The sequence below is a fragment of the Miniopterus natalensis genome, chromosome 10 (assembly GCF_054644295.1).
Source record: "Miniopterus natalensis isolate mMinNat1 chromosome 10, mMinNat1.hap1, whole genome shotgun sequence".
NCBI lineage: Eukaryota > Metazoa > Chordata > Mammalia > Chiroptera > Miniopteridae > Miniopterus > Miniopterus natalensis.
The window spans coordinates 61,672,050-61,686,155 of record NC_142090.1 but is presented as its reverse complement, the minus strand read 5'-3'; the positions used below and the strand labels follow the sequence as shown (position 1 = coordinate 61,686,155).

At 40.0% G+C, this 14,106-nt stretch overlaps 1 protein-coding gene across 4 annotated transcripts in view; it reads left to right on the top strand.

Annotated features, from left to right (window-relative positions):
• Nucleotides 1-14,106, top strand: part of SLC25A13 (solute carrier family 25 member 13) — a 168,923-nt gene that overhangs the window by 115,739 nt on the left and 39,078 nt on the right. For all 4 annotated transcript variants that reach the window (XM_087821169.1, XM_087821170.1, XM_087821171.1 and 1 more), the window contains exons 12-13: nucleotides 2,122-2,174; nucleotides 3,925-4,005. In XM_087821169.1, the coding sequence (XP_087677295.1) occupies nucleotides 2,122-2,174; nucleotides 3,925-4,005 (134 nt within the window). The remainder of the gene's footprint in view (nucleotides 1-2,121; nucleotides 2,175-3,924; nucleotides 4,006-14,106) is intronic.

Here is a 14,106-nt window from a genome sequence, read left to right as displayed (position 1 = left end):
CCAAATCATTGGCCACACTTCTTTCACGTGTCCTCCCCTTGTTCGGTCACCTGTGGCCTGGGGATGAAGCAGGCTTAAAATATGGCTGGCTAGAGAAGACATTGCAAACTCCAATGTTTACAGGACCCAGGCAGGTGGTGTAAGTGAACAGATGAGTCTGGGTGTTAGACACGGGCAACAGGTGAGTGTTGTCTACAAGCATCGATTCCTGAGTATGAGGGCTTAGGTTTGGATCCCAGTCTCACCACTTATCAGCTAGATAATTTAGACCAAATTACTGAATCTCTGTATGCCCCAGTTTCCTATCTGTAGAGTGGTTATGGGAATGAAATGAGTTTATAAGCACTTGAAATGGTGCCTGACACGTCGTAAACAACGTGAGCTGTTTTTTAAGAAAATTTTCATTCATATCAGCATGCTCATCATTTCGTTCCACAATGGAGTGAACGTTCTCTCATCTTTTTAAAAACATGCAGCTCTCGTGGTCTGTCTAGTTTCCCCCATTTTGTAGAGCTACAAGCACAGAGAAGCAATGTCGACAGCGAGAAAAATGATGGAGACAGCTGGCACTCACCTTCGTCGTCTTGTGGGCATCAGGGCATGGTGGGTGCCTTGGTGAATGGATGCTTGGGTCCTGAGTAAGGGCGGGGCCTTACCCGCCTGGAGCCAATTGCTGCAATGTGAGAAACAGGCCCTGGGCTCTCAGACCTGTCTGTCTTTAGGATAAGCTCACATTGTTTGAAACCCTTTGCTACTCAATGAAACAAATCTGCAGGCGGATACAGCTCTCATCTAGTGACGGGGCCACAGGCTGCTGCTTCAGGAAATGGTGTGGGCAGGACTGGTATCTCAGAAGAGGTGGCAAGTGGACCTTCTTGTACAGCTGAAATAGAAAATTGTACTTACAGAGGATAACACCGTGAAACCCCTCTCAGGGACAAGCAGTATGACATGGGAACACTATATTCTGATCCTCCGTGTTAGCTTCCTGTGTGTTTCCAAGAAAAGGCATCTGGCTTTTCATTTGATTTTCTTAGAGCAAATGATAACATTTTTCAGTTCAGACTTTAGGTCCACTGTTATTGCAACTGCCTTTCCTAGAAGCGGCCCTTTCCTGTCCAAGGCCACACCTCTCCTTGTGCTCTGATTCTTACTAATTCTTACTAATTCTCACTCATCCTGACGTGTGCAAAACAGCTCTTCACTTTTTACCCCACGCCTGTTACCCCCCAAAGGCATCCTCACCTACCCCAGGTGTTTGTGCTGAAAAACTGAGCAATAGCAGTCAAACCCAGTGTCTCTCACAGTCTCCTCTACACACACGCACACCCATACACAACATCAGTGTGCCCTGTTTATTTTCTACAGAGCAGCTAGAGTGGTCTATTAAAAATATGAATCAGCACATTCACTCTCCTCCTGGTCAAAACCCTCCAAGTTCTCATCTAACTTAAACTATATCAAGCTCAGGATCCTGGTCTGCCGTGTGGCTCCCGCACCCGGCCCCCTCGCACGACTCTCCCTGTGCCTGCCTCATGCACTGAGGCACACTGCTGGCCTCCCACATTTTGAGTGCACCAGGCTTGTTCCTGCTCTGCTCTCTTTGCCCTATATGTTCCCCTTCCTAGAATGCAGTTTCTCCCAATAGCTACTTCTTCAGAAAGGCTTCTCCCTCCTTCCATCTGACACCTATCAGAGCAAGAATCTTGTTTATCTTGTGCTTGTCACTGGGTCATAGTTGCTAAATGAATGAATGAATGGTTGAAACGTGTTGAACTGTGTTAGAAAAATGCAACATATTCACTCAAGTGTACTTATTAAGAGGCAGGAGGGAAACGAGCAAACTTGCTGTGGAATGAGATTTCCTATATCATTAATACTGTTGATTTGCCTAATGTGTGAACGCTGCAGAATGTGAGAGGGAATTTACCTGGGCCTGATGTGGCTCTGAGACATTAGTACTTCAACATTCCGTTTTGAGTATTCTCATTAAAGGTAATAGCAGAAAATTGCAGCAAAGATTGCCCCAGTTTTTAGATGGTGATCCCTTCTTTAGAGCTGTTAATTTGTTTAGCTAATGCTAATTTATTTAATATGCTTCTACTTTTTGTTGTTTTTTAGGTCTGTTGCCACAGTTATTGGGAGTCGCCCCAGAGAAGGCCATAAAACTTACAGTAAGTCTTTTGAGTGGATGCTTCTTATTAAAGGGGTTTGCACACACTCGGGAGCTAGTAGACATTCGTATGTGAAAGAGCAGCTGGTGTTTCCTCGGAGCTGCTGACTGATTTGAACATAGGGCACTCGCCACACTCAGCTTTTCATTTTTCCCCATTTAACACTGAACATCCCAAAATGTGGTGATAGATTTGAACAAGGCTTTTTTTTTGGTGGTTGCCACCATTATCACCATTGTCATCAACCTCGTCATTGGAGTATTGACAGCCCAGCAGCTGAATTTCCTTCAGTTCCTACCATATTGGGTACTTTGCATGTATTACCTATTATTGTTTTAATCTCAAGTAAAGTATGACCCACAGTTTACAGACAAGGAAAGTGAGACCCACAGGGTTTAAGTATTTATTTGTGTTCATACCCTTAGTGAACAGGAAAGCTGGAATCCAAAACCAGATTTTTCTGACTCCAGAGCATGTACTCATTCAGTGACACATGCTGTTTACAGAATTCATGGTGAGGGCATATTCTGTAAGCATTTGCCAAATCCACGTGTTGAGGGGTCTGAGCTCTAGTTGAAGTCGATCCTTCATCGGATGGTTTCTCCCGTGTCTGACTCCCATCTGGCAGATGGTGGGTGGACTGAGTGCGGTGGAATGGAGAGACTGCATTTACATCGCCAAGGACACAAAGCCCAGAAAGTTAAGCTCTACTCTCAGATCGTGCTGGTTAGCCTTGGAACCTGGAATTCTTCTCTTACCGTCTATTATATGACTTGGGGCCAGCTAATCTCTTCCGGCTTATAGCTTCCAAAAGCATATGCCTGATCCTTAAACTTGCTTAGTGCATACTATTTTGAGACTATTATACTTAATTAATTAATACTATTAATTAATGCTTGAGAAGATTTTTAGGTACTAAGTTGAAAAATCTCCTCAGCCAAATTTGTCTCAATGATGAGTGCTATTTTAGATTAAATCTTGTTAGAAGACTTGAAAGTGGTTTTTCATCAAACACTGTACAGCAGTTTTTAAGTTATAAAGTGTATGTTTTCATTTCGTCTCTGTTGTCAGTATGCCTCCCTTTTTATGCTGTCGTAATTGCAGGACACATTTGAATTTAGGCTTGTAAGCCATCGGCATTTTAACTTTTTTTCCTCCCTGAAATATTAGGAATATGCAGGGTGTACCCCCCAAAAATGTATACGCACTTTAACAGCTGATAGCTCAGTTTTGAAAATGAAATGTATTTTAATAGACACCACCTCTATAATTATTCAAAGTGTGTGTATATATTTTTGGGGGACACCCAATATATGTATGTACAAATATTTCCTTTCCTTTTATTTTATTTTTTTAATTTTTATTTTTTTAAATATATCTTTATTGATTTCAGAGAGAGGAAGGAAGAGGGAGAGACAGAGATAGAAACATCAATGATGAGAGAGTCACTGATCGAGCCCGCAACCCGGGCATGTGCCCTGACCGGGGATCGAACCCCGATCGCCTGGATCCTAGGTCGATGCTCAACAGTTGAGCCACGCCCAGCCGGGCCAAATATTTCCTTTTAAAAGCTACACATATGCTATTAAGAGCACTTCTTAAACTCTTTTAAGATCCTTAATTTATTTAGTTTATGACTACTCTAATAAAGTAACAGAAAAAAAATAACATATTTACAGATGTATGTTTATATGTGTTCAGTGACTCTCTTTATACTTTTCATCAGCTTCTATAAATATTTTTCTTGAAGGTGAATGATTTTGTGCGGGATAAGTTCATGCACAAAGATGGTTCGGTCCCACTTGCAGCGGAAATTCTCGCCGGAGGCTGCGTAAGTACCTTTTGCAGATCTCTGCATTAACAAGAATCTGTTTCACACTCCTGTCACCACCGTGGTAAACAGGTGTGGACTACGGCTTCTGTTCAACCACAGATCCTGTACAAGGCAGAGCCTACTAGGGCACCTCGGCTTTTCCTAGCAAGCAGGCCGTCCTGAGGCGGAAGGGTAAATGTTTCTGATCTTCTTGCCTGTTGCGCCGTGTCTGTTCACTTTCTCCCCGCTTGCGGCTGGTTCTGCAGTACAAGTCATTTGGGGCAGAAGTGTTTGGCCTTTGAAAAATCCTTGCTAACCTTTTCTAAAGTTAATTTTTAGTACCTTCTTTCCTCATGGCCCCCTCTGCTGGGTCACGCACGACAGTTTGTAGTTTGAAGTCAGCAGCCACAGCTCCCTGCTTTGCTTTAGCTCCTACGTGCCGGCAGCTCTTCATGCTTCCCAGGGCCTCTGGGAGGAGCGTCCTGGGAAATAACTGGCTGAGTGCGCTCTGCATTGTCAAAAACGCTTGGAATGAGTATTTCTTTATGTGGATGAACAACCTGCATCTTGTTCTTAAGCTCAGCAAAATATGTCTTGTTTTATCTCGTGTACAGGTTTGTTCATGTGAATGCAAATACTTTGAGTAAATTAAACTCTTATACAAAGAATGGTGCTATTTCACGATAAGGTTGGTTAAATAAAAGCGCTTTGATCACCAGGGCAATGCAGTATTGGTATATTTCCCATTGAACCTATGTTTCTTTTCTTATAAGAAAGATGAGGTCACTTTTATTATTTTAATTAGCTTGTTCTATTCAGGCAACAGTATTCATAAAATAATCTTTTCTTGAAAATCATTGAGTTAGAAGCTGGGCAAATACCTGGGAATATTAAACCTTTGTTTGGAAAGGGCCTATTGTCCTGTATAACATTGAATGGGATTCCTTGAATGTGGCAGGACTAAGAAGTCCTAGCTCCTGGTATTTCTTAAGAGATGGACAGAATTGGGCTGCTGCCTGCCTCTCTGTTTGATCACTGACCTGTCGTAGATGGCCAGGTAGGACCCCCTTGTTCGGTAACTTTAGGAGCCTTCATGATGAACAGGGGAGTCTTTAATGTCCTAAATAAAAAGGGTACATACACAGTAAAAATCAAAAAGAACATTAGGAGTTGCAGAAACTGCTGTTCATTTAAAATAACTACAGTTTCCATTTGAGTAAGTAGGTTTTCTAATTATTAACAGGCATATCCATAGGTTATATCTAGCCTGTCCCATAGGCTGTTCCAAGGGGCCCAGGATAGCAGGGTGTTTCAGTAGGTCAGGTGGGTTTGTTTTATTTTATTTTTTTAAAGTCAGGTTTTAAACCTGCTGAAAAGACATGATTATATATCTCTGTAAGAATTTAAAATGTGAAATTAATTATGTGATACTGCTCAAGATTTTGGCAATAATCTAGAGGTTTATTTTCTTTTTCATGAAAGCATTTTGCCTGCACATGGGTCTGGGTGCCAAGGAGATCGGTTGTGGCATGTATTGCCTTCCCTAGGTGGTCTTGTTTGCTCATATGTGGTCGCCCATTTCAAACACAAAGCCCAGATTGGCATCAGAAGTGGTGCCTCGTCACTGTAAAGAGAGGTGCAGCTCCTTCAAACCTCATCTAAACACAGGCTTAAAATTGGAGCCACTTGGGCTTTACAGCTACTTAAAATATCTGTGAAATGAGGTTGCCATCCTTCATCTCAAAGGCGGGTAGACAGTGGTCCTCAGTGTTTCAAGTCTCCTGTTTTGCCTTCTCCCCGCTCACCCTACTCATGGCTTTAAGGAGAGTTTATTTTCCAGGTAAGCAATCCTGTAGATAGCAAACAATCCAGCCCCTTTAGATCTCTGAGGAGCGGGATGGATGAGTCCATTTTCACTGTGGTTTTTTAATAGCAGAAGCATCTCTCTTTGCAGCTTTGGCAGAGTTTTCCTGATCACCTGAGCCAGTCACACACCTTCGAAAGTCCTTGTGAGTTCACAGCCCTGACTGTCCAATTGGGAATACAAAGGGTTTTGAAAAGTTGTGTCACATGAGCAGTTCCCCTTCTTAGTTCACCCAAGCATTTCCAGGCGTTGACTTTTAAGTCCCGGGGGAGCTCACCCTGCTTCATTATTACTGAGAATTAGTACACATGGCTGACTTTTGCACTTGTAATCAAAGCTGGTCATTTCTTTGAAGAAGGCCTCTTCTGTTTTATAATCTGTTTTCTGTGAAAACAGAAAATATGCAGGGAGGTCTTTGTCTCATAACCTTCATAGCACTTAGCTAAAGTAATAGTATAATATACTGTTTTATGTTTTTTTAGAAAAACAACAAAAAATGATAGTAAATTCGGAGGAAGATTTTGGAGGAAAAGAAGAGTAAAATTAATCCCATTCATTCATTTATTTTTGACATAACATCCATAACAGAAGTGATTAAAAAATACTTTTCTCTTTCACTGATATATGTAAAAAGGTGAATTTATTTTTAAATTCATTTTTTTGAACATTTAGTGTAGAACACTGAAAAATTTGACCAGTTTTCTGAGCATTTTTATAGATTCACATTACCAGTGGTGATATATTCAGCACAGTTCAAAATGAAACTAGATGCTGCGACTGGGGTTTACAAACTCTAAGTCTGAAAGGTTCTTGTAATGTGTGTTTTTTCCGTAAGTTGCTTTTCTACTCTCTAAATTAGGCTAGAAGTTGTAGGAGTTTTGATAGAGGCCTGGACCCTTAAGTGTCTCTGCACAAAATATATATACCTTTTGTTTCTTTCTATCCCTCCCCTTCTTGAGCCAGGAGCTCAGCCTTTATACCTTTATAGTAGGGAGACCTGATTGGCGATCACTGTCAGTCACAGCAGAGGCTCTCCGTAAACCGGGCAGAGGAGAGAGGACCTGTCACCACTACTCATTTCCAATCAGGTTCCCAATGACTTTGAGAACTGATTTTATCTCTGAGTACATTGTTGTTATTGCTGTGTTGCTGTTACTTTAAGAAAAAAATAACATATATCATGCCACGTGGTCTGTAGGTTGCATTCCCTAATTCAACAAAATAAGTGTTTATTGATTGTCTTCTAGGCATCTGGTGGAATGGTGGGGTTGCAATCTCGAGGGGGCTGGAATTTTTAGTTTGTGATCCTTTGATCTTAAGATCATCAGATAAAATGGTGCCATGACTAGTTTCAAGGGAAATATAAGTACGATGATTTTCTTTGGCATGAGAAGCTACATTGAAATGAAAAGAAATGAAATAATATTCACCAGAAAAAATGGCAAAAAGTATGAACCTCTATCTTATAAAGCTCATAGTATTAAAAATTATTTACATACCAATAAAAAATAATAGTATCCTGTAATAACTTTTGGAAATATAAGTGAACATTTTTTTTGAACAATAGGCCTTTGATAACAGGCCCAATGTATTTTTCCATTTAAATACATACACACATACACATTTGTGTGTGTATATATGTATAAATATATCTAATGCTTATGGGAGTTTATATTCATTGTAAGTGGGAAAAAGAATTGATTTGCTCATATCACTTACGCTGAAAGGGATTGGGGAGAATATCACCGTTGGGAAAAGCATGACATGAAGAACAATCTTAACTGCTGGCCTCTACAAGTAAGTTTGACCCTATTGTTGTTGTCTGTATTTCCATTTTAATGGAAATTCCCACATGCATGATATTTTTATGCCTGTTTGTACAGCATACCATTTTTAAGGCAAGTTTTTATTGCTCATCTTATCTTGTATCTCATTCAGTTGCAGTTAATTTTTAAGATATTGAGAAACAAAAAGATACAGGCACCCGTATGCATACCTCTTAGCTTATGACATCAAACTTGACAAGTGCAGCTGGAATCCCTCATGTACCTGACCCAATAGCTTTCACCCCTCACCTCCCAAGAGCTAACCTATCCTGAAGTTGTCGATTTTCATTTCCATGCATGTCTTTATACTTTTTATTACATTTGAGTATATCCTTACGCCACAGAAATGTTTGCTTTTGGATACTTCATTCTGACACAGCGCTGTAGGAACAACCCCCAGGATTCCCACATTGATGCCTTCGCATTTCCCCCAATTAGTGCAACTTATGCTTTGCTTGTCAGAAAAGAATCGTAATTTTCAGATGTTGCTTTGTGGCATACAGTGACCATATCTGTTATAGGCGTGTGTATTTATAGGATTTTACATAGATGTAGTTGGATCCGTGTACTTATTTAACCAAGATTTTGTAACTTGGGATTTCTTTCCTAGACTAAAGTCATTTCTTCAGCACTGCATTTAAACTCATGTCCAGTACTGAGTAAATTTAAAATTATAACCTTCCCTACTCCCAGCACACATAACTCCTATCTGCCTTATGTCCCCCCTCCTTCCCTCCTTCCTAATGGGAATGATTTTAGTAGTTTCTGCATCACTGAAGAGGAGAGGTGTTCTGGTCATGTATTGCTATATAACAAATCATCCTAAAACTTAGTGGCTTCAAACAACAATTTATCATTATTTTTTGGCCTTGTTAAAAAAATCCTCACCAGAGGATATGTTTTTATTGATTTTTAGAGAGAGAAGAAGGGGGAAGAGAGAGAGAGAAAAGAGACAAAATCGATTGGTTGCCTCCTGTATGCACCGTGACTGCAGATCTAACCCACAGCCTAGGTATGTGCCCTGACTGGGAATCAAACCCTCAACCTTTTTTGGTGCACAGGAAAATGCTCCAACCAACCGAGTCACCCGGCCAGGGTGCAGTTTATTATTATTATCTCTCGTGGTTCTGTGGGTTGACTGGGTTGAGCTGGGTACTTCTCACTTGTGATCTCCATGTGATTATAGGCAGATAGAGCTGAGCTGAACCTCTGAAGGCTTGAATAAGATGGATGTCTAAGACGGCTCACATTTATGGGTGGTGGTGATACTCACAGTTGGCTAGAGCAGCTGGGGCTATTGTCCAGAGCACCTACTGTGGCTTCTCTGTGGACCTTGGGCTTTTCAAACCTTGGCAGCTTGATTCAAAGAGGGAGCTTTCCAAAAGCAGACATTCTAAGGCTATGGGGCAAAAGCTGCAAGACTTCTTGTGATCTAACCTCAAATATGTCACTTCTGCTGCATTCTATTGGTCAAATAAACCACCTCCATCAGCAAAGATTCAGGGGGAGAGAATTAGACTCTACCTCTCAATGAGAATAATAGCAAAGCATCTGCTGCTGGAAGGTTCAGGAAGCAATGTTGTAGAACAAGAACATCCCTGTTGCTCTACTTTATGAAGATTTCATAGTTAATCCCATGCCCTCTGAGGATGTGTTGTTGAATCTAGAACCCATTCCTGCTCCAGATTGCTCTTGGTGTCAGGGAGCAGAAACTGACTAAAGTAGCAGTAACTAAATGAAGGTTTACCTTACGCTTGTACATGAAATAAAGGGCACTTGAGAATTGAGGCAGCTGTAGGAATTGACGTCTTTCTCCATTTTCTCCTCTTAGCCTTCTTGGTCACTCTCACAGTGACTTTGGCCTTCTCTTCACTTTTTTTTTTTTTTAAGACTTTATTTTTTTAGAGCAGCTTTGGATTCACAAGATGGAAAGATGCAGAGATTTCCCATATACCCCCTGCCCTTACACATGCATAGCCTCTCCCATTATCATCTTCCCCCACTAGAGCGGTATATTTGTTACCATTGATGAACCTGCAGTGATACGTGTATCACAATCGTCCAGCATCCATAGTTTACCTTATGGTTTACCTTGGCACATTCTGTGGGTTTGGACACGTGTAATAACATAGATCTGTCATGATAATATCATACAGAGTATTTTCACTGCCCTAAAAATATTCTATGCTCTGCCTGTTCATCTCCTCCTTTGTCCCACCCCTGGCAACCACTGATCTTTTTTCCTTTCTTCATAGTTTTTTGTCTTTTCCAGAATGTCCTGTAGCTGGAATCATAGTACATAGCCTTTCCAGATTGACTTTTTCCACTTAAATGCATTTAAGGTTTTTATATATTTTTTCAAGACTTGATAGTTCATTTCTTCTTAGTGCTCAAAAATATTCCTTTGTCTGGAGGTACCATAGTTTATCCATTTATCCGCTGAGGTGCATCGTGGTTTCTTTCAAGTTTTGGCAGTTATCAATAAAGCTGCTATAAACATCCTTGTGCAGGTTCTTGTGGAAAACCTAAGTTTTTATCTCCTTTGGGTAAATACCAAGGAGTACAGTTGTTGGATCTTATGGTAAAAGTATGTTTAGCTTTATTATAAACCTACAAACTGTCTTCCAAAGTGGCTGTACCATTATGTGTTCCCACCAGCAATGAATGAGAGTTCCTGTTGCTCCACATCTTTGCCAGCATTTGGTGGTGTCAGTGTTCTGTGCATCTTTTTACTTTACTGATCCATTTCTTTTCCTCATGATGTTGACTTCCTCAAGAATTACTTCCATGTTCTTGCTGGCCATCTGGCTTCTCTCTCTACAGTATGACCTTCAGCCTCTTTTCATTTTCAGCCCTAGCTAATTAGCTCAAGTTGCTGTTTTGTTTTTCATTTAATTATTAAGAGAAGAAATTTCATTGACAAGCCTCATCTTTGTGTGCCAGGCCATAAAGCAGCCTTGAATCATAGCCCCACCTAGACATTAATAACTTTGCTTAACAAATCCATTTGTTTTAACCATCTATAAATGTATTCAAACCAGGGAGAAAATTTCCTCATGTAGTAATGAACACATGTGCTCTGGCAATCAGAGCTCGTGAGTCAGACTGCCTGAAATGGATTCAGTTCCGACTTTTGTGATCTTTCTGTTCCCAGGGCTTTCTGTGGGCAGGTTTGCCTCATAGTGCAGTTTTCTTAAGGCAGAGTTTTTATTTCTCTGTGCACATATCCTAGTTATAAATATTGAATGACATGAGGCTTAGTCATTAAGCTGAATTTCTATGGGGTTGCTCTTAGGTAGCATGTCAAGTAGCCAAGAGTTATTATGTATTATGTTAATGCTATGGAGACAAGGTTAATTTTTTAATGTTTACATCTTTATAATTCATTTCTAGTTCAATGAAAATCTAATTGTTAGTTGCATCAAATTTTATTATTACTATTATTTGAAGTATTCCTGGGAAAAATTTTTTTTTTTGCACAGTCCCAACAATGTAAGACCATATTGTAAGGTTTTTGTTGTTGTTGTTGGCAATTTCTATTTTAGTAGATGACTTACAGCAAGATTAAAATGAATTAATTAGCCCTGCTTTCATAAACTTCACATTATTTACAATGCTTTTCATTCATTTCCATGTTTTTACAAACTTAAAATTATACCAATACACATTTTAGTCAAGATCATATCACAGACATTTTCTACATTTTCTATATTTCAGTATTGTAATTGTGATTTTCAGTTATGAAAAGAATAATCATATTAAAACTGTGGTAGAAAACAAAGCAAAATAAACTGTCCATAATTCTTCAATTCTCATATTGTAAGTTTTCTTAATTTGTATGTAGGGTTTATTCCTGTCTTCCAGCTCTGTTGACTCCAAGGCTTAAAGTCTGTTTCAAGTATTATGTATGACCTGTTGTCTTGTTAAATGTGGTCCTGCTACCCAAGCAGGGTGGCTCAGTTGGTTGGAGCATCATCCTGTTCACCGAAAGGTTGTGGGTTTGATTCTCAGTCAGGGCACATACCTGGGTTGCAGGCGCATACGGGAGTCAACTGATCGACATTTCTCTCTTACATCGGTGTTTCTCTCCCTCCCTCCCCCCCCTCCCCCTCTCCTCTCTAAAATCAATAAAAACATATCCTCGGGTGAGGATTAAGAATATATATATATATATATATATATATATATATATATATATATATATATATATGGTTCTGCTTTGCCACATGAGGAGCTCTTCCTATAAAACTGTGTGTTGACAGCTGATGCATCCTGGAACTTTGGGTAATGTTGACTGAACTGGCATCTAAAAGTGCTGAAAGGGCCCATGTGTCACTGTTATGCCTCTGTGCCCAGCATTGTGTCTGGCACATGAAAGAGTCCTAAAAATATTTACTGAATAGATAAATGCTTGACCAGAAGGTGTTGGTGGTGAGGGCAGTTAACACAGAGTAGTTGCTTTCTATACCATGTTGCTATGAGATACAGATGGCCAGTGTGGAGGCAGTAACTCCATGGATTGGAGCGAGGCTAAGGAATGGATTGACTTTAGAGAATAGCTGGAACATGTCTGCATATGCACATATGTGTCCAGGATGTTTCATAAGAAAGGTTTTCCATGATTACTCAGTTAAAGAAACAACCTTTAAAAATCTCCTATTTATTTTATTTGGCTTTGTTTCTAAAAATGGCAATTAAACTAACTACCAAATATATATAGAATCTTAAGAATAGGATGAAAATAAACAACTTGGGGCATTTAATGTAGCTTATTCATCATTGCTTATGTTTTTAGTAGGAGAGATTTTATTGAATGGGTAATGTGAAACTATGTCAGGATCAGGAAAGAATCATAGAAAAGAGTGGCTTTAAAGCAAAAAGAGACAACAGTGAGATACTACTACACACCTATCAGAGTGGCTAAAATCTGAAGCACTGACAGTAGCAAATGCTGATGAGGATGTGGAGCAGCAGAAATTCTAATCACTGCTAGTAAGAATGCAAAGTGGTTCAGCCACTTTGGAAGGTAAGTTGGAGGTTTCTTACAAAATTAAACATAGATCTAGCAGTTGCACTCTGACATTTACCCAAAAGCAATGAAAGCCTGCATAAGGACGTTTATAGCAGTTTTATGTATAACTGCCAAAACTTGGAAGAAACCAAGATGCCCTTCAGTAGGTGAATGGATAAATAAGCTATGATATATCCAGACAATGGAATGTTATTGAGCCTAAAAAGAAATGAGAGATCAAGGGAGGAATTTTAAATGCATGTCACTGAGTGAAAGGAGTCAGTCTGAAAAGGCTACATAATCTATGGTTCTAACCATAAGACATTCTGGAAAAGGCAAAACTATGGAGAAAGTAAAAAGGCCAGTGGTTGCCAGGGGGTTAGGGGAGGAGGGGAGAGATGGATAGACAGGACGCAGAGGATTTATAGGACAGTGAAAATACTCTATGATATTATCTTGACAGATACATATCATTACACATGTCCAAACCCACAGAATGTACCAAGAGTGGACCCTAAGGTAAATTATGGGTGGGTGATTGTGGTGTGTTATTGTAGGTTCATCATTGTAGGTGGGGGATGTTGGTAATGGGGAGGCTATGCATGTGTGGGGCAGGGTGTATATGAGAAACCTCTATACCTGAAACTGGTCTACAAAAGAAAGCTTAAAAAAAAAAGGCAAAGCCAATGAATAGCAAAAAATAAATTAAAAATAGCCATGGCAATATCTAAATTTGGAAGGTTTTGAGAAGCCAATGAGGCACCTCCGTCACAGTTTGCCCCAAAAGTCTTCTTGGGTAGGGATGGGACTAAGGCACTGGGCTGGAGTAAGAATTCAGCTGCCTGCCTGCTTCTATGAAAGGCTCTTTCTCTAGACTTCTGCTGGGACTCTGGGCAAAAGTTAAAGAGATATCTGATGACACTGAGGGTTCATAGGGATGACCTACCTGCCTAAGGGCTGCCTTGGGTGGCTCAGAGATGTCATTTTACTAGGGGCAAGTTCAACTTGTGATGGACACTGAGCCATTGAGATGTCTCTTTCCTGTTTCCCTCCCCTTCCCTCTTTGGGGAAAAGTCTCAGAGTTGTTTGACTTAACTCAGTTCAAATGTCGGGTCATCCTTCTGGTTTTCTAATAAATAGAGGAGGGGTTTGTTGTGATATGAAAATATGAAGAAAGAAAATCATAGCTCTCATATAGTTAAGGTACTGTAGACATTGAAGGTCTGTAAATCGTTAAATGATTCTGGTCGTAGTAGTCAAAATAGACATGTCTAACAGGCAGAGCCCAACCGTGAATATATTAGACGGGTCTGTAACTTAATTGCTTTTTAGTGTCCATCAAACAGATTCTACTTTGGTTTCTTGGCCAGGCTTCTATAGTCCTATTAAAACCCTACCATAAGGATTTTCAACCAGTG